Source organism: Gymnogyps californianus, chromosome 19 (assembly GCF_018139145.2).
Source record: "Gymnogyps californianus isolate 813 chromosome 19, ASM1813914v2, whole genome shotgun sequence".
In the NCBI taxonomy this organism is placed as follows: domain Eukaryota; kingdom Metazoa; phylum Chordata; class Aves; order Accipitriformes; family Cathartidae; genus Gymnogyps; species Gymnogyps californianus.
Genome location: NC_059489.1, coordinates 3,950,451 through 3,971,157, shown reverse-complemented (window position 1 = coordinate 3,971,157; position 20,707 = coordinate 3,950,451). Strand labels below are relative to the sequence as shown.

General features: G+C 40.9%; 2 protein-coding genes across 7 annotated transcripts in view; both read right to left on the bottom strand.

The window, feature by feature from the left end:
• The window catches only part of BPTF (bromodomain PHD finger transcription factor), a 58,988-nt gene extending 56,824 nt beyond the window's left edge, over positions 1 to 2,164 (bottom strand). For 4 of the 6 annotated variants that reach the window (XM_050908579.1, XM_050908581.1, XM_050908582.1 and 1 more), the window contains exon 1: positions 1,404 to 2,164. In XM_050908579.1, the coding sequence (XP_050764536.1) occupies positions 1,404 to 2,046 (643 nt within the window). In that variant the 5' untranslated portion in view covers positions 2,047 to 2,164. The remainder of the gene's footprint in view (positions 1 to 1,403) is intronic. The other 2 variants (XM_050908583.1, XM_050908584.1) reach the window with 1 other exon arrangement.
• A 5,011-nt stretch (positions 2,165 to 7,175) lies between these two features.
• On the bottom strand, positions 7,176 to 20,308 carry NOL11 (nucleolar protein 11). The gene is made up of 18 exons (XM_050908589.1): positions 20,159 to 20,308; positions 18,646 to 18,759; positions 17,707 to 17,763; positions 16,957 to 17,102; positions 16,625 to 16,682; positions 15,922 to 16,060; positions 15,327 to 15,524; positions 14,523 to 14,599; positions 13,653 to 13,776; positions 12,874 to 12,977; positions 12,521 to 12,598; positions 11,524 to 11,708; positions 11,142 to 11,267; positions 9,973 to 10,194; positions 9,378 to 9,456; positions 8,192 to 8,284; positions 7,780 to 7,887; positions 7,176 to 7,482 (listed from the first exon to the last, which is right to left on the bottom strand). The coding sequence occupies exons 1-18, from the start codon at positions 20,306 to 20,308 to the stop codon at positions 7,369 to 7,371; spliced, it is 2,172 nt and encodes a 723-aa protein (XP_050764546.1). The 3' UTR covers positions 7,176 to 7,368.
• Between the last annotated feature and the right edge of the window lie 399 nt (positions 20,309 to 20,707).

Below are 20,707 nucleotides of genomic sequence, written 5' to 3'. Positions count from 1 at the left end.
ATGTATGTAGTTATTTTGATTCACTTAGGTTCCTGAACATATGGATATAGATTAAAAAATATATATAGACAGACATACAGAGTTTTTTAAAGGACTATTATGAAGTCACATAATGAGCTGATACCATTAACTCACCAAAATAAAAACAAATTACACATTTAGTAGCCTGTACTTCCCCCTTTTTAAAAGTCATCAGCTAACTACTCAAAACTACACTCCTTTTTTTAATTAAGATGCAATGCATTTACACCAACAACCTGTTCCTCCCCCCTTCCAAACTGGCCAAATACTTGTACAACAGCAGTGTCTGTTATCCTGTAGCCCAATTCAGAGACACTCCTAGGTTACCCCTAAGTTTAATTACTCTCCTGGTTCAGAGACTTAAAAAAAAAAAAAAAAATCCTAAACTTGAACTTCATTCTGGAATGAATTAAAATAAATCCAAAGTGCTTAAGTTTAGATAAAAGAATTTTTGAAGCTTGAAATCCACATGGTTAACGAACTAATTAAGGACAAACAGAAGTGCAGGCCTTAAATATTTGAGCCCAAATTTGCCACTAGAGGTTAAAAAAAAAAATAATCACAATGATGTTTAACAAGTTTTAACCCCAACATGAGTTTTAAGGTTGCCATCTCTTAAAATAAATGCAGTATTTAAAACCAAGACTTTTGACTCAACCTCCACCTTTTAATCTTTGTGTTTAACTAAAACTAGGTTTACACCCTTGCAATGAGGCCCTGTGCACTTTTCCCCAAACTATAACAATGCAATCTCCATTTTGAACAATGCACCTCATTTCCCTCCTTGGAAAGCTAGTTTTGTCTAAAAGCCAGTAAATGCTGGATCCAGTTATACCTCTGATTTCAAAAGCCAGAAAATTTTCAGTGTTTATGGTTGCTTTTTTTTTTTTTCCAGGCCACTTCAAGTTGCATGTGCTTCCTTTCAACATCAAGTTATATTTGCAAGCACAAGCCATCCTTTCCTGTATATATCTGAAAGGACCTCTTTGCAAGGCATGCACCTCGTTTCCCCTGTTTTTAAATATTAAGTGAATGCTCCATTCACTTTTGACATTGTTTGCAGCATGTTCTGGTGTATCATGCATTTCTGCAGTCACCAGAATCTCCATGCATATTTGCAAAGCATCCCCTTGTTACAGCATGTACTGCCCTCCCTCCCTCCCTCCTCTCAGTGCATGTGTTTGTAAGCATCTTCTAATGTTCCCTGCATCCGTGGGGTTGCCAGTCGTTAATTTGCATACCCCTCTCTCCCTGTGAGTGCTTGCAGGCATCCCTTACATACACACATGGGAGGAAGAATGCGTGCGGACTGTATTTGCAAACCTAGAGGGAGCATGTGGGGTGCCCTCGACTTGTTTTAGTTCATCCCACTGACTCTCTACCTGGGGTGCTGCTGTAGGTGCTGTGGCTCCTGAAGCTGCTCTCAGTGCAATAACTGGCATCGTCTTCATCCTCCATCTCTTCAGGGTAGTCAGAGTCGTCGTCGTCCTCCTCCTCCATTATCTCCTCCTCCTCTTCCTCCTCGGAGTCCTGGTTATCCTCGGGGTCTCCCTCCTCTTCCTCCTCGGACACCATGCTCTCCTCCTCCTCTTCACTCTCATGATCATCGTACACCACTTTGCTGATGCTCCTCCTGGACGAGGCAGCCCTGCCTTGGCTGTTGCAGCTGCCTCCTCCGCCTCCTCCCCCTGCTCCTCCAGCCCCAGCCCTGCCCCTACCCTTACCGCTGCTGCCTCCCCCACCAGGGGTGCTGCTGCTGCCGCTGCCTCCCTTCCTCTTGCTGCCCCCCCTGGGGGAGGCGGTGGCGGGGGAAGAGGCCTGGGCAGCCCCGGCTCCCTTCTGCTTGGGCCCCGCCGTCTCCGCCTGGGCCGAGGTCGCCCACCTGCCGCGGCTGCTGCCCCGCTGCCGGGACCTCAGCCCCCCGATGGGGCCCGCCGGGGCGGGCGGAGCCGGGGAGCTCGCCTGAGCGGTGGCCGCCGCCGCCGGCTGCTGCTGCTTGGGCGGCCTGCCTCGCCGGCCCCGCATCTCTGGGCGCTGGCCGAGGGGGGAAGGGAGGGGGAAGGAAGGCTCGGGAGGGCGCTCGGAGTCCGGACAGGCGGCTACGGGGAAGCTCCCCCCCTGCGAGTGATCCGGGCCGGGGAGGGGGGCCGCCGAGCTGTGAGGGCCGAGGGCTCAATCCGAATTGCCGGCGTCCCGCTCCGGATCGCCACCGGCCGCCATCTTGTTTCTTCGTCTCTGCCTCGGCTCGCTCCGCTCTGACTGGGGGAAGCGGCGGCGGCAGCAGGCCCCGAGCGCCTCACGTGACCGGCCGCGCCCGCCAGCCGCCGCCAGGGGGCGCCGCCGCCGCCGGCCGCGAGAGCCATGTTGGAGCCGGCGCGCTGAGGCGGCTCCGCGCCCCCCGGCCGCCGGTGCCCCCGCCGCGCTACCCGGCCCCTGCCCGCCCCGCCGCCGCTTTCCCCTCCGCCGGTACACTGTGTGCTCCCCCCGCCCCAGATCACCGCCACCTGTCACGAGGCGCTGCCCCGCCACCGCCACCCACACGAGGCTCCCCTCAGCCCCGGCGCCAGGCGCTCCCGCCGACGGCTGAAGCGGCCCCGCGGCCGCCGCCCCCCCCCCCCGGCCCCCCTCGGACTCACCGTCTCCCCACACCTGAATAGCGACGCCCGTTACCGGTCCTCTCTCCCAGAGCTCGACCCGCGCCCTAAGGGGAGCCCCCCCGGGCTGCCACCCCTCAGCTCCAAGTCCCACGGCTTCAGCCGGCCGCGCAGCCCTGCAGGGGACAGCTGTGAGCGCAGGTAGGCGACGAGCTCTGCCCTCCCCTCCGCCCCGGGCAGGGGCTCATCACGGGGCTCTTCCCCCCCGCCGCAGCGCCCGCCAAAACCAGAGCCAGCAGGTCTCCCCTCAGGAGAGGTTTCCCTCCTTCGCCGCGCTGAGGCGGCGGCCGCCCTCCCCCAGCACCGAGCAGGCCCCCTTGACCACTGCCATATTCACCTCTTGCCGTGTTTTAGATCTTCACCCATTACGCAGAAATTAAAACCCTCTTACAGCTCACCATTACCTAGCCAGGGTCGTGATAAAGCAAAGTAGACAGGAGATCACATAGGACCCCGCCATTTGCATTTTTGTCCATCTACTTTCTCTGAACTGCTGTGTTTGCAGTTCACTACGAAATGGAGATGGGCTTCGTCTATTTTGTATTCCCTCTTGTTTTCCCATTTGCCAGAGCCCCCGAAGGGCTAAAAATCTACATAAACCAATTGCACTGTTGGGTTTCTAATGCCGCCACTTGAATTCAGGGTATCAGTTTCCTGAGCAAAAGCAGTGCAAATTGAAAGCCAGCCCAAGGCATGCAAACGTCTTGCATTTCTTAGAACCAGCCCTCTTTTCTTTGCTAAATCTACACAGCTTTGGGATCCCAGAGAGTCTAAAGTCTTATTGTTAGCACATAAGTGTGTTCGCATTTTCATCTTCTCAGTCCTTGCTTATGCTTCTGTGTGATGTACAACCCAATACTGGTCATGCCATAAGCATGCCAGTTGCATGTCCAATGCGTAATTTAATTTGCATTCTTCTGTAGTAATTTTTGAAGTGCCTTTTGTTCATGAACTTGTTGCTCAGGCTGAGAACCTCATTAAACCCACAAACCTGCCACAGTGTCAAGCATGCAACAATGTCACAATGGCACCAGGCAGCAGGGTTTAGCCCAATTTGCACTCTTATATCCAGCTTTTTATCTGTATCTCTTTTATATGCAGTTGCATTCTTTTATATTCAGTGGTGCAGCTGCACAGGCTCAGAGCCATGTTCTAGACACAGTACAATACAGACACAGCAACAGTAGTAGACAACACTGCCCAACCCCATTTACACCTTTATACTCAATTTCTTTTCTGAATCTTTCAGTTACCTGTAGATTGCTTAGGTCAGGCTAATTTTTGCAACCTCTTACAAAGTTGCAAAGGATTACGGTAACTCTTTAAATACATGAATACACAGATACATGTTTTGAGGTAGGCTATTTCACTATCTCCCTTTGTGATCTTGGAAAAAAACACCTGTGAATTCTGCCATCTATACATTCATCAAGAATCTAGCAAGATATCTAGTGTATCTTCTGCACTAGTATTCACACAGCCTGCAGCATTATGAGTGCTAACATCCTACTGTGGATTTTGTGTATCTGTAGTAGATCAAAGGTGCTAAGAAGCATTTGCTTTTGAATACTGTGAACCAGAATACCTTGTCTCTTAATCCCATCTCTTATTTAAGATTTATCAATTGTTGATGTGGAAGTGCTTACTGACTAGGACATAAAGAATTTTAATTTCATAGGTGGAGAAATGGATGCATAGAGAGGTATATTAGCTTTCAGGAGCCAGGACTATAAATTAGTTCTTTCCAACACACAGTTTAGCTCAGTACAGAGAAATCAACCATAACTCCTTAACCTACTCACCTACCCATGTCCACTCCCAAGAACAAAACATATCTCCATTAGGAATTTGAAGTTCCTATTTTGAGTCTGCTGGTATAGTTAAATGAGCGTATTTATAAGTGAATTGAATACAGCAGGAAGAGGAATTTTAGGTAGGAGGCCCTACACTGCCCCCATACTCAAGACAGATGGAGAGAAAGACTCCTTTCAAAAGGCACTTTGGAGAAGATGAATAGCCTAGTTGTTCCAAGCTGTTGTCTGGATGGGTTCCTTTCTCTAAGGGTAAGGGAAAGAACTTACGAACCTACAGCTGGATGGCATTAATAACAAGTGAACATATGCTCTTGCTTAAATTATTGAGCTGCTTTTGTCCAGTCCTGCCCTCCAAATTATTTCATAACATGTATTAAGCATTGAATTTTAGTATTCAGTCTAATCATTACTTCATTTATAACAGGTTGCTTAATTACCTAGGGCTCAGCTGTAGACTAAAGTCAGTCAGTCTTAGGAAGCAAGGGCGTACATGACTTTTGCTGGTGTAATTCAATATATTACCATTTTATTTAGTATGATGAAAAACAAAAGTATATCAATATACTGATATGCTGAATTATATCAATATTCAATCACATTATTAGTAAAAATAAGTTTTTAACATCTTATTTGCTATTCTGAACATGTATTGATGTAAGTCTATCTTCTCTGAAGGCCTCTGTCCCCAACCACTCATTTTATACTAGACCTTGAGAAATCTAGCATAATGCTAATCTGTCCCATTTTCCCCTATCCCAGATAGGCTTTCATTTAGATGAATATTCAGTCCCACAAGTAGCTTATAACAAGTCAGTTTTAAGTGAACACCTAATCAGAAGTACAATTCAATAGATGCTTATACCTGTAATATCTTCAACAAGCGTTGCTTTCATAAAACTTTAGTTCCTCACTTTTTTTTTTAAACAGACAGTCAAAACAAATCTAAAGCTAAGATATACTTTGAAATGCTAAAATTCAAGCTATATAGAACAAGTACTATAGATAAGGTCAACTTGAGGTGTTCACTCTTTGAAAAAGCACTTGGAGAAAACAGACACTGATGTAGGTAAGAATGTTCTTATTTTAAATTGAAGATAAGTTTTCTTATTCAGAAAATTAAAAGCAGCTACTGCCAGTACCAAGAACTATCTGTCTATATGATTCTTCAGCTGCCCACTGTAGTGTTTTTTTTAAATTTTACTTTTACATACATTTGGTACTGACCTCTGATAACAATGTATACTAGAACATGTCAACTTCCAGAGAGTCTTAAGGCTTTTAACTGTGTGCAGCTGTTTCAAAGTTATACAGCCAAAGTCCAGTAAGTTATGCACCTAACGCTTCAGCCATAATAACCTTGTGTTCTAGCTCTAGCCAGAGAAAGGAAGAAAATGCTGTTGTTCATTTTCAGGCAAGTTTAACCTGACAAAGGTTAAGGAGCCTTTTATTCAAACAATGATTTCCAACATTCTGCTCCAAATCAAACTGGGTGTCTCCTCTGTGTTCAGTGACATAGGCTTAAGTCAGCACTATCAGAGAAAAATCACTATCCAAAAAGAGAAGTTACTTTCAGCTAGGTTAGTTCTTTGCTCCAATCTAACAGGCACGATACCATTCTTGCTCTGAGCTGCGCTGGCAGTTATCAGTTGCATGGTCAGCTTAAAGACATGTCAAACTTACTCCAAAGTCCACAGCATTCAATTTTACCTGAACGTTATTTTTATGCTCCTCTCCCCTTCCCCCAAAGCTTCAAATGTATTTGGGCAAGATTTCAAGAGATGAGTATTTAAAAAGCAGAAACTATCTTGGATGCAATCTTTCAACATCAGAAAGCTTCAGAGATTTCTAAAGCGGAAGTCTTGAAGTACAGCTAGTTATTCTGAAATCCAGTAACTCCATTCTGCAAGTCTGTGCAGAAGAGCATGCTCTAGAGGAGCAGTCTCTCTGCTTGAGAAAACAGTCATCTTCAGCTGATGGCGACATCTGAGATAAAGATTATAACAAGACATCCTATTAAATAACTGCACTTTGCTTCTTCATTTGAGGAAGGAGTCTAGTTCCTGCTGTATACCTCTTCCTTCTCCCTAGCTGTAGGCAGCTTCTGGATGCAGGTGGTCTTATCAGATATGAGATGCATCAAAACAGCTTTAGATTATTGTCATTCAAGATTTTAACTACTAACTGCCACACAACCCTCTCCCTTCTGTTTTTTTAAAAGCAGCATAAGAGGACCTGGTTGGACTGGAAAAGAAAGCATGAAAGGGTATGCTAACAAGTTGTGATACCATGACACATAGGAGAGAGAAAGCAGTGTGAGTTATGTAACAACCCTATACCTACACTTAAGCTCCCTTCCCTGTTTAAGCTAAGTCTGTAAATGTCAAAGGCATCTTTGGACAAAGTAAAAATAACGTAAAAATAGAAAAATCAAAGCAGCAAACTCAGATGAGTTCATCTATAGTTCATAACCTGAGTGGAGATAAGAGAACTGAAGAATCTAATCAGAGGCTTCAACTATTAAGTAAAAAAGAAGCAAGCAGAATAAAAATGTCAATTCATTTGATGAAACATCTGTTGAAGCCTCACTGCAAATATCCTACTAATACTTTGCCAAGAATCATGTGGTATTTTAGGATGTTCTTATGATTACATATCAAAATTATACATGAAAATATAATCAAGCATCCAGCTTCTCATCCAGTCAGAAAGAGAGCTTTTAATACATGAGTTTCGAACTTACAACTCCCATGTAGCTACAGAGTAACCGTGCTCCTCCTACGTAGAAAACAACTTTTCACATCCCCAATATGGAGTGCTAATACATCCTCGTCATAAAAGGAATCAATAAAAAATAAATGTGTTAATAATTCATTTCATATTCAAATAAGTTCCAGCACTTCAATAGAATATGTCTGAGAGTCTTTCTGGTGATTAAGTCTTTGTAATTCTCGCAAACTTCCTTCAATCTTGTTGAGTTCAGAGTAGAACCGTACCTAAAAAGAAGAAAACACAGACATTTACAGTAAAATAAATTTTAATTCTTTTCATACTGTGGAACTACCTGTGGTTCTGCACAGTTTCAGATATTTAAATGAAATAGGTATAGCAGCTTTTGAAATCAAAATAAGAGAGGCAACTGCCATTTCATGCTCAGGAAGGAGCATGCAGAGGAGAACAGACATTATTTGATTTACTATATAATTTGTTGTTGTCTGCCCCCCCTCCTTATTAACACCCATATTCTAAATCCATACTAAAATGAAATAATTATCCCAGAAGATGCAACTTACTTGGGCTCTCACAAACTTATGCAGGTTTGAAAGTAACTCTTTTGCTTCTGGTAGCATCACCATAACTGTGAAGTGAGCATCAAGTAACAGGCACATCCAATCCATAATCTGAAGACAAACAAGAAAAGTACACTTAAACTTTACGATATGCAAATAACACAGATTTTGCTTTAAAAGCTGAACTCTGAAACATTAACTTCTAATGCAAAATGTGTGGTTTCATATTTTAAGGCAGTATATTTATTTTCCAATAGTAAAAAGTGTTACATTTGACTTCATACGGGTTATATTAATAGACAATACTTTACAGAATGAATGTAGATCTCAGTTAATTTTAGATATTCACAACTACTCACTAAGTTACACACCACAGAAACCGAAGGAAGTACAACTCTTAGAACTAGCTTCTCACCTGATTTATAGTTGGAGAGCGTATTCCAGGAAGAGTAGTATTAATTTTTTCACTGCATTTCACATACAGGTAGTATAAATACCTGAGAAACAGCTAAAAGTAGAAAAGTCAGAATATTTTTAAAGGACAAACGTTTAATAGACTGAGGAGTTTCGTCCTGCACACAGCAATACTTGTAAGGATTTTTTTAAAGATGTATTTTTTAAAGCAACATAGATGCCTGTACACTATGCATTAAAAATAAGTTTTATGGTTCTCCTACACCATCTATAGCTAGATGTTTGAAAATCCTCAGCAATATTCAGCGTAAAGTTACATTCAGGGGTAATCATTGTTCCAGTGATTGTGTCAGTGCAATTTAATTCAGACACAGACTTTTCTAGGAACTTTGCTAAAAACTGTATCAACATTAACAATTTTAGTCCCAGTTTCACTTTCAGTAGCCAACAACACATTGCTAATGCTCAGAATCAGGTCATCATCTTGTGCTGAGCACAAGTCAAAGATATCTTCCTCTCTCCAAAAAACGAAATCAAGGAGATGGATCAGTGCTAAGGTCAGCTTTGTTCTGATGTGTGGGTTTTTTTGAATCACTGGAAAACCACATATATGTTCAGGTACTATGGTACATGCAGTTCTTGAAGTTGTATTTCAGGTTTTGAGGGACATGGGAGGTTGTAGGTTTTTTTTTTTTTGTTTTTTTTTTTTTAAACAGAGAGGATCTGAGATTGAATACTCGAGTTTGATTTGTATTACCTTTGGCATTTTACACAGTGTACAGTTTTTTTTCTCATATTTTCTAAACTTCTGTTTCTGATGGAACTGACTAAATTAGCATGTCTTGTTCCTTTCTTAAAAAGCATCCAAATCAAGAAAAGGTACTATACTTGCTAACAAAATACGGACAACATTTTCCAAGTAGACTGGGTCATAGACAGGGTTTCTTCCCTACATTTTCTAAAATAAGCAAGGACTACAAAAATTAATAAAAGTTCCATATGTATGTGGAAAAACGTGACATTCGTTAACATAAATCTTATTAGGCATCTTAATTTCATTTTCATGCATTAGTTTGTGATTCAGACTCCAGTAAGAGTAGCAAGTTTCTGATACACAATTGAAAAACTCTCTTCCCTTCCCCCAACATAATAAGGGTTTTTCAACTTTTAAATTTTAACATACTTACAACAGCTTGCTGAGCTGGAAGGTTTTTCAGATGAGGCAAAAGAAATGTTTCACTGTAAGCTGAATGGAGAATAGCATTTCTGTGCAGTACTATTAAGGAAATAAAATTTCAGGAAAAAATACCAGTTTCTACAAACTGAAGTGAATTCTAATTAAAATATTTCTCTAGATTCTCTGAGAGAGGTCCTATTTCAGCTTTTTGAATCTCCCTTGTTTCTATCATGAAATATATACAGCAACTGAAATATCACAACACAGTTAGCTTGAACAACGCTGTTTAGTGCAAGTATGTAATTGGCTAATGTGTTTCAACAAGCAAACATCAAAATCATCGATGCTATTTTCTCTTGAATAGACAAAGTTTTATTACACTTTTGCAATAGTGTAAGTTTAAATTGGTGTAGATGCTTTCTAAAAGTTAATTGTTTCTATTTATATTATAAACAATTTTTCTACTGAGTAGGAACTTCTCTTATTGTAACTTCTCAGAAATTTTCAACAATAACAGAAGACATGTGTTTTGGTAATACTAAATATAAACATTCACATCACATACAATGCACTGACATTTCTTCATTAAAACATACAGAGGATACAACAATGCTGCCTTCTGTGGTCCAACAGGGCAGAATTCACCATCAGTCATCAGATGGGTTTCCTTTGTGATTTTAGTATCCCAGATGTCTTGTTCCAGCTCCGCATTGAAACCATTTTCTATAATTTCAGTCTTAACTTCTTTATTGTTGAATTCAACATCAATGTAACAGATTACAGATTCTAGATTCACATCTATTCTTTGAAGATAGGCTTCACTAATGCTATAGAAGAAAATTTCAGACATTTAATACTTAATAATTATTAGCTTTAAAATCAGCAATGCCATCAACCCAACAGTAGTACACACTATGAACTCTTTGAAGCTTACTATAAAAGTAAAAACATATACTAAAATATAAAGTCTTGCCAAATGAATAGAAGACATGAGAGAACGGTTAATGTTTTATAATTATTAACCTTGAACAATACATGTACTGCTCTTTTATTCCAACAATGTAAGTTACTGTATTATTAGACATTCTGTCATGGGCTGATTTAAAGGTTATAACCCATTCAAGGCTGTTATTGTATTCTGACATTAATGGGACTGCTTCAACCCATAAGACAGTTATGATTTTCCTAATATTTAGTAATAAAAGTATTTGACAATTCTAAGGTATGAAATTAACAGGATCTGATGTTTCTAATAAAAAAAGAATCCTTTTTGCTCTGGAAGCCTAGAGGAACAGTTACAACAGTCTTGTCTGTTGGTTACAGTGCCTACCTAAAACTTCATCCTTTTTGGGATATGAAAACCATTTTTGTCATGAACTTACAAGAGTTAATTTTTTTTTTTTTGTGGGCTTCTTACCCCAGGTAAGTTCCCAATTAAGTCTGTTGCACAGTAAACAGATAGCTGTAACAACATATGTAGGAGGATGCGAATGCCATTCAAGCCCGCAGTGTTACCAAAAGGCATGTTCATTTAATTACCATTTACATCATTTTTAGAATTAATGTATGCAACAGACATCTTGTAAAAAGTTTGTCAGTCTGCAAGACTGCAACATACCCTGTACTCAGAATTAAGAATTTAATGCACAGTATTAATTGCTCATCTATAAAATTAAAGCCATTCTTGGCAACACACAGCTTTTTATTAAGGGGCTTGGTTTGGTGAAGGGGGGAAAAAAAAAAAGAAAAAAAAAAAAGAGTGATTCTAACTTACCTTAAAAATACTTTCAAGCAAGCATAAGTAATTTCTTCAGGAATATCTGGAAACCGTTGTAAGCAGATTTGTAAGAGATGCACATCTTTTTTCTCCAAAGCAACAGCCATTAAATCTGGACATAAACTGTAAGAATATGAAAAGAACAGGCTGCATACTTCACATCCACTAAAAACTACATTGACAACTAATGCAGAAGTCTTAATCTTGTTTTACACAAAAATCCATTTGGGAAGTGTCAGCTTCATCAGAAAATAAGCATAAGCACCTTTGACAGTAAATTCTAATAATTCAAGAATGCTTTATAAAGAACTGGATTTCTATTTTTTTTTTTTATTTTTAAAGACTATTCCTTACAATTAAAAAAATGCCGAATCATCACCTGTAAGACAAGTCTCGGGTTTGGACTATCTGTAGCAGGAAACTTCGAGGGTAGTACTTTGGATTTGTTTTACATCTGTTCATAAGAGCAGTTATTACACATCCAATGGTGGCTTGGAAATCTGGCATCTGTGCTTTTGACATCAATTGTCTCAATTCATCTTCAAACGCAGTTGTAGAAGCGTCCTGAAAATGAAAAATACTGTGCAACTCAGAAGTACAAGGCATAGGTTTGAGAACTGTACTGTTAATAATTAGACCAAGTAGAAACAGACTTATTTTGGAATTCAAGCTAAAAAAATTTACAAAAAACCATTCACCACTCTGCATTTTGGTAGTCTCTCTCAAGCATGAAAAAGCCAAATGAGGCTAATTACTCTAAACTCAGGTAAGCAGTATCTTTCAATAATTGCTCAGGGATTATTTGCCTGTTAATTCAGTAACATTACCAAGATGTCCAGCCACAGCTGAACTATAGGTACGTTCACACAGGAAGGGATGCAACTCGAAGTATCACAACACTTGCAGCAGCTTTAGAAAGGAACTAAACAGCTTATTGCTATATTTGCAGTGGAATTCCTAGCATTCCGACTTTCTAGATCCAAAGTGTCTTCAACAAAATTAAAGCCATAAATAAGAATCTAAAAAAAGCTTAAAAAAGCAGAGTTCAGGTGAAATATCCTCCCACCTTATTTACTGTAAGAGAAGGTTTTCATTAAAAATGAACAAATTTGTGCAAGTTTTCAGAACTCAGATAGCTATTATAAGCCCTGTATTGTACAGTTCTAGAACACACTCCTATGACAAAACTTTAATTTCATCATGCCCAAATACTATTCTAGCACAATAGTAATACTACCCTCCAACTCACCTGTTTTAGGCAGCTTTGTCAACTTGATACGTGCAAGAGGACATGGAAAAATATGAATAGCTTAAGAGACAACGAGAATATTCTGAGAGTGTCTAAAACACTACTTTAGGATATTTGGTTTACTTACTTTTAGATTTAGTAAGAGCTGCCCAACTGATAAGGTATCTGGCTGTACTTTAGCAACGGTGTTCCTTTTTGATCTTAACTATAATGAAAAACAAAAAGTTACTATTCAGCTCCAAAAAGATGGTACATATTTAAGGATTTCAATCAAGATAACTAGGAACTTCATGTGTCAACTTGCTGCACAGATTACAATTAGTAACTGGGTAGAGTCCAATGCCAGAAACAGTGTTAGAAACAATGAGTGACAAAGTGAAATTTCCTTCTGCGACAACACCTAAAAGTAAAAGTAGCAGCATGGGGAAGAGACAAGAGAAACAAAACAAAACCCTCACAATGCTCCTAATGCTAACTTACAGTCATTTTGGACTCAGATTTTAGAGCTACAGACTGCTGTGACTGAAAGGAAACCACCAGCTCTTCATCTCCAAGAGTATTCCAGTTTACAAATGAAGACACATCTGTGAACACAAAAATGAAACTATATGAAGGTAACACTTAAAGCACATTTATTAAAGTATGAATATTACATCAACTTCTTATACTAATAGGTATTTTCTAAAGTATAATCCAAGTCATTTTATGCCAAGAAAGTTTCCAGTTTTATCTCAGCAGCAGGTAATTTTATGACCCTTTTTGCATACTGTTTTTCCATTTAGCCTCTGGGAGGAAGAGAAATAAGTTATTACACAATTTATTGTGAGTATTACTTGCAACAACATTTTACCGGTGCACTGCTAAATTAAAGACGCTATGACAGTACAATTTTAAACTAAAGTTTACAAACTAAGGTTTGACGTTGCCCCATCTAATCACAAACTCTTTGAAAATAAATTATAGGAGACAGCACTTCATTTTGTTTTCAGTATTCATAGCTAGCATGCCAGTATTTTCAGTAATGCCAGTATTTGAATGACAACCCAGGTTAAGTGAAGCCACAGTAAATTCAGACATTTGCGTGCTTTGGTGTTTTCAGCAACAGTAAATTTAACAGCTAGGAACAGAATACAGTGTTAGGTTACTTCAAGCTGTTTAGATTCAATTGATTTTATAGGACTATATTAAAATAATTTTTATACAATTTCAGAAGTTTTCCTTTTACAAGATCTTTTCACTGCAATTATAAAAATTCTTACCAGGGGTTTGACTGTCCTTGAGCTTTCCCACAGCAGCTGCCAAGGATGATGTTTCACACTTGTACATAATCACTGTTAGCACTTTCCCATGAGTAAAAAAAAATTTTTCCTCATAACACCACAACTACAAAATATTAAAACATATCGTTAATGAGGAGATGAGCAGAAAAGCGTGTTCCTGCACAAGCTGATGTTTAACTGCTTACTACAAAATTCAACTAAAAGTCAGCAATCAGATTATTTTAAATTATTTTTGGTGGGTTTAACACTTGTTAGCAGACCTTCATTAACTTGATTTTAAATACAGAAATAAGAAGCGTTCTGTTGAGTATTTTCCAGGGATGTCTTTAAGTACAGCAGCTGCTCCGAGGCATTAAGTCCACTTGATAATTTTATTTTTTAAATTCCCTCTTGTGCAATTTTAAGACAAAACCAGTCAGCTGTTCTATTTCACTAGTGCATTTATTACTTAGGTGTCAGTTTACTTATCATGAATTGACACCTGAACATCTTGAAACACTATTTAGGGAGATGCAGGGATCATTTAGGCTGTCTATTGCAAATTGTCTGAACAGAATAGATACTGGCTGGGTTTTCTGTTTAATTAGCTATTTCATTCTCACCAAATAATCAAGACCATCAGAAGTGAGAAGGTACTGAATTATCAAAGAAATTGCCATAGGCCACCATTCTCTCGCTAAATAGTCTCACAAAAATAGCTCATCAACCGGTCAATATTAATTTTGTTTCAGAAGTTGGCATTCACTGCTCTTCCAGACAGAAGCCGAACTCTGAAGCCCACCAGTCTCTTCACCGCTATCATGCCAAATGCACAAAGCTTATGGACCACAAATTAAAGATTGAGCTTACTTGTCCACTGGTTCCCAGGGGCAGTTCCTTTGAAGTTTGCAATGTCTGAAATTTTGTATTCCATATTGTTAGGCACTCTAGGGAAAATAAAAGATAGATGTTACAAACCCAAAAAGCAACATAAATGCTACATTTGCCTTTGCTACTTTCAGTTAAAAACACTTGAGGAAATAGAAATAACTGTTTCAAAATAGCTCAGTCAGTCATGTATTTAACATGAGGAATTAAGTCATTCTGGTTAGATCTCAAGAAGAATATCTAAAGATGAATTAGTTTTCCAGTGAAGAGCTTTAAACAAGAAGCTGTGGCAAGTGGGACAGCAGCCAGTGTGGCTTCCAGTCAGGAAGAACATTTTGTCATAAAATGCTATTTTCAGTGACTTAAATTTCAGTGATCCCACACTTCAGAAGCTTAGGCATGAGACTGAAGTGTTTTGTCTCACTTCTTTTAGACACTGATTTCTTAGAGGACATTAGGTCTGTTTCCCTGCATAGATCCTTTTACAAGTGTCCAAGTCCTCCTTTTAATTCCCCTCCATCGACAAGTTCTCTTGTTGCAACTTCTCAACTGTTTCACAAACAGCATGAAAGCAAATACTGAAACACAACAGTGAGTATAGTCCTGCAACCCACTATGCAGTTTACTGGTAAAGGTTATCTTTCGGCTTGTGCTCTGAATGGCACAGCTCAACTACATACTAGTTTCAAGAGCCAACCAACAGTTTATTTGCACTATTTCCCGCTTAGTGCTTTGCCTAAGGAAATTTTAGACCTTACGACATCTTCATCTGATTTTTCAAGTTACCTTTGGATTCTTCGCCAGATGTGGCTAGACTTCCTAATACTGCGACGTGGTCTTTATCAAGAACAACAAAAGAAGTTCCTTTTAGAACACTTCCAGATACCGAAAGGTTTAGTAGTAGTGACCTGGACAAAATTTGGTCTTCCTCTTCAGTATTTTGCTGCAGAGGTATCAGAACCTTGTACACAGAGTCATTGGAATCTGTCAAAGAAAAGTGATGACGCTTTTATCACCTGTTATTGTGGAAAAACTATTTGATATGATATGGCAAGAGGACATCCAAAGAGAACAAAATCCAGTGAGTGCTGAAAGAAGAAATAATACAGGATATTTAAAGGACACGTGATGATGCCAAGTAGCAAAATAGAAGTAAAGCTAGCATGAGATCTGCAAGGTACAAGTCATAACATTTAGGAACAGTCAACCTTTGCAGCCATTAAAATATCAGGAAGATTGAATTACTACTTCTACCACTAGCTGCTTTAGAAAGTTTAAAGAGCTAAAAATATTAAATAATAATTCACAAATATCATCATTTTATGTCCTTCCATACAATTCTTTGCTTTATTACCACATTCCATTAGAAAATGTAACTTACACAAACACAGAAGTGTGATAATTTGATTTTTTATATATGCCGTGAAACTCATTGGCTTAGATAATTCCTGTTGTTCAAGCTTGTATTTGTGTAGACTATTCATCTTAAGTTTCTGTACATAGACAAAAAAATCCCCATCCTAAAACAAAAAAGAAAATAAAGTTTTCCTTTACACAAAGAAGAGATAACAAATTCAGATATTAGTACTGCTTAACTTTGAATGTTAAGCAAAACTAGGAATTGGTGTTTTCTATAGGACATACAGCCTAATTCAGAAAAGTCTGCAGACTCAAGCACATAAAGAAAATTCTAATTTGATGAAACAAATGGATTCACAGGAAGAAGCATTTGACTAAAGACAGATTCATGTATAATTCTTTTTTTTTTTAAAACTTGAATCTTATTTAGTAAGTTCTTCACAATGAGCAAGTATTTGAGGGCAATGAAGAGTCAGACAATTGTCTACTGTATTTAATCTTAATTGTTCTCTGAAGTTCTAAGAGCCAGGCTCCTCGGCCCTGAAAGCAACACAACTTCAATTGAACTGTTGTATCAGAAACAATACATATATAGGATATTGATTAAATCAGGATAATGATTTCACTAAAAACTCTTAAAATCCAGTGAAACAGGTGACAGATTTTAGAAAAAGCACTTAGATTTGCTGCTATGAAAGTTTTTTTAAAAAAAGTATTCAACTCACTTTCTCAGTAGCGAAAATTAAGACAGGTTGTTGACCTTCCATAAAAGCTTCACTCCACCTAAAACCAGAAAGCTGTATGAACGTCTTGTAAATTCTAGGGCTATACCTAAAGTCATATCACTATTCCTTAGGCGACCTCTTATTTTCAGGATATCTGTATAAATAATTTTAAGATTTTAAAAACAACGTGTTCGAAAAAAACACCCAACCCAAGATCTCGGTCTTCAGATTTCTCCCCTACCCCTCAAAAAAGGGAACCACTTTCATCATCATCATCATCATCATCAATTCCTCTGAGTCAGAAGCAAGCTTCATAAAGTTGTGTCACTTACTTGATGACTTCATCTGAGATAATGTTTTCAATTTCTTGTTGTGGGGCTTCCAAAAGGACATCTAAAGTTCGAACACCACCTCCTTTGAATAGCACCACTGGCCCGCCATTGGGTAGTGAATGTATTCTGTATACATCAGCTGAAAGCTATACAGAAAAAAAAATTTCTGTGTTCTTCAGTACATTACCTTGAAAGCCAAGTGTTTTATTTTTGATTTTTTTTTAGTTCTTTCAATAAACAAGTAACAGAAGAATGATGAACCTGTAAGATTCCTAATAATGTAGGCCTAGTAGCTGCCAATTTTCTGAAATGCTATGAATATGGCAAATTACTACCCAACAAAAAGCCAGGAAAGCGTCCCAACGAGCATCACACTTCTGAATCACATCAGAAAAAACGTAATTGAGGGTAAGGAGTTCAAACAACTGCTATACAGCATAACACAAAGTGGTGTTTAACAAATCCACCAGCAGAACAGAAAAATCTGTATTCGAACATAATTCACCATCTTTAAAGAAAGTCCTCTGAAACTTTGGACTTGGGATACGAATCATTTTAAGAGTAATACTTTGATGATCAAGTCTCTCAGTCCAAGTAGATTCCTTGCAATATTCCAGAACATCATGAAGCGCAAGTTAAGACAATGGTCAGCTAAAATGTAATATTACTAGTACTATGAAAATTAGCATCTCTTCCCTCCACCAGGATTCAAAACGTTAACATAAAAGTGAATATATGTAAGAGACTTACCGTTGCTTTAAATACTTTGTCCAAGTTAATATCTTTGTTCTTCCATATTCTTAAAACCTTTAAGAGAAGCATCATTTTTTAAGCACTGTAAAACAGTAATATATAGACTTCTCGGCACGCAAAATACTAGCAATTGCACATCACTGAAACACAGGAGGAAAATATACAGAAGGTATTCACAGTAACCTTCGTGGAAACTGACCCAGGGGAAGTTTGCGTGGGAAGAAGCTGAAGCAGAGACAACAGGAATACAAACCAATCTCAGAAATCTTGAATTGGAAAGAAAGGATAGGAAAGAGTAAGGTTAAAGAAAAAGATACAGCAGAATTGTACATGAGAGTAGATCAAAGTGATGGAGACAGATTAAGATACAGATGCCCTGATCTGGAAGAGAATGTTTCAAGGAGAACAATGAAAGGTCAGGAAAGATATTTCTTCAAGAACAATAACAAAAAGCCAAAGGTTCAGCATGTGCTGAGCAAACACTACAAGTACACAAACAGGGAATGTTTAACTGTAAAATATAAGCAGAAAAACAAGGATGCAGGTATGAACTATTTTAACCATTTCAGTACAATAATCATGCAGTTCTAAATGTCAACCAGTCCACAACAAGAGAAATAACTTATCCTTAGGCAATGTATGTATGAGGCATTCTTCACTGAGAACGCTTCAGTTTTTAAAAGGCCACTGCATAACTGGCGCTCAGCACAGATCATCTTCCTGTCACTAACAAAAGAACACACTGTGCAGCCGTAGAACCGCACATCCCTGTCCTCTCAAAGAGCAGAGAGAACCTGAACTGCAAGAGGGTGTTGAGAGCTCCATGCGTTTACATCTAGCCAAAAATCTAGCACCGCTGATTTCTTCCCCATCTACATTCAGTCAGAAGACTCACTATATCCTTTTTTTCCTCTAAGAAAAGATAAAGGATCTCACCTTGTCATCATGAACAGCTATATATTCATGAGTTTCAAAGTTGCATACAACTGGACATGTGATAATCTGCCCATGTTTAACCGACCAACAACCTAGTGGCTTCTGGTCTGAAACCTAGAAGAGTCAGAACAAAGACGACGTAATTAAAATATAGCATGGTACACTTTGGGGATTCTTCTCATGGCAGAAAGGAAATGCAAGGCAGCCACGTCTGATTTGAATGAGAATATTAAAATATGGAAACTGCTATACTCAGAACTTCTGCTTGAGCATTCCTGTTTCTGACTTTAACACCAAAAATTTCAGAGTAACATGAAAGAACTCAACATTAATTAGAAATCATTTCTTTTCACACCAGAAATAACTTTGACCTGTAATAGTCAGACGGGCTTACGTCACGAAGCACAGGTATGATGCATGGCTTTTCCAAAGTGAAGATATTACTTTTAATCACCAGTGTAAGTTACTTTTACTCACTAATACAATCATGCACAGAACCACGCTTTTTCTCTTCCTATTTCAATGTAAGTTATTGAGACCAAGAGCAATGAATTTTTCTGTCTAAACTCACGTTACGTGTGATTTACATCTGGCTGCTCTGAGGGTACTCAACCCCCTCTCCTCAACCTAGAGCTACATTGGGCATATTTACCAACATATTTATGTTCTCACGTGGGGTCATGGCAGTGCGACTAAACAACCCAAAGGAGGTTGTATCGTGAATCCACTAAGATACAATCCCTAGCCCCACGAATGTGAAAGCCAGTTAAAGATATAAACCCAAATATCTTCCTAAAGTTTCTTATTACGGTCTACTGAAATATACACATACATTAAAAGACACCAGAACATATTTGCAGTTTCAAGTGCTGCAAACTAAAATCTTTCATCCTCCAGCCGACAGGAAGGCGGCTGACACAAAACTGACAGCTGGACAAAACGCACGTCTCCCTGCCTGCTGTAAGGAAACGTCACGCACGCTGCAGCTTCGGGATGGAAGTATGGCTTGGAACGGGCAACCGAGAGAGAGGATCAGCACCAGCAGAATGACGCAAGCACCCGCCCAAGCCGACACCCGCTCCACCGGCAGACAGGCCGGGGGACAGCGGAGGAGCGCAGGCGAGCGGGGCGGGGCGGGGCGGGGTGGGGCAGGGCGGGGCGGGGCAGGAGCCCCCGCTCCCCGAAGCCAGGGCGTCCCAAAGGCGCCCAGGCGGCGGCAGCGCGCCCGGTCCCCCGCTGCCCCGCCTCCAGCCAAGGGATGGCGGCCTGCGGCCGCGCGCGGGCGCGGCGCGCGGGCGGGGCGGGGCGGGGCGGGGCGGGGCGTGCCCGGTGACAGCTGGGCCCAGCCGCCCTCCGGACAGGCCGGCCGGGGCAGGAGGGAGAACGGCTCCGAGGCGCCGCCGCCGCGGCCCTGCCCGGGAGAGACTCCCACAGGCCGGGGCTGCCCGGCGGCGGCAGCAGCAGCAGCGACGCCTCCCGAGGAGGAGCGGCCGGGGCTGGGCTGGGCGGTTACCTTAAAGAGCGTGGCCGTCCTGCCGCGGTCGGTGAGCAGGACGTGGTCGGGGTCGGGGCCCGGCTCCAGCGCCAGGAGGCCGCCGCCGAGGCCGACGCCGCCGCTGGGACCCAAACCGCACAGCGTGAAGCCGCCGCACAGCGCCGCCATCTTCGCGAGGCTCCGCCTCTCGCGAGACTTGGCACGGCGCACGGGCCGGCGCGTGACCCGGCGGGGGCGTTTGGTGGGGCGGCACATCGCGCATGCGCCGCTGCCGGAGGCGGCGGGGGATGGCGGAAACGGCCGAGGTCGTTCGGGAGTTTCCGGGCGCCGCGCGCCGTGGGAGCGGGCGCGGGCGCGGGGCTGGCGGCGCCCACGGAAGGGAAAGTTTGCGTCGCGAGTGGGTGCGCTGCCGGGTGGGGACTGCCAGCCCTGCCTCTTCCCCTGAGGGCGGGGGGAGGCTTCGCCGGCTGGCATTTGCAAAGGGCATAAGGACACGATGCGTTCTGAACACTTTAAATATTATAACGTCGAAGAAGAGCCATTGATTTTTCAGAACGCCGTTGCAAA

Coding starts and splice junctions, on each gene's coding strand:
- NOL11 (XM_050908589.1), bottom strand. CDS start 20,308: ATGGCGGCGCTGTGCGGCGGCTTCACGCTGTGCGGTTTGGGTCCCAGC. Junction 17,764..18,645: donor TAGCTGTTCATGATGACAAG/GTGAGATCCTTT, acceptor CTTCTCTTAAAG/GTTTTAAGAATATGGAAGAA. Junction 11,709..12,520: donor AGCTCTTACTAAATCTAAAA/GTAAGTAAACCA, acceptor TTTCATTTTCAG/GACGCTTCTACAACTGCGTT.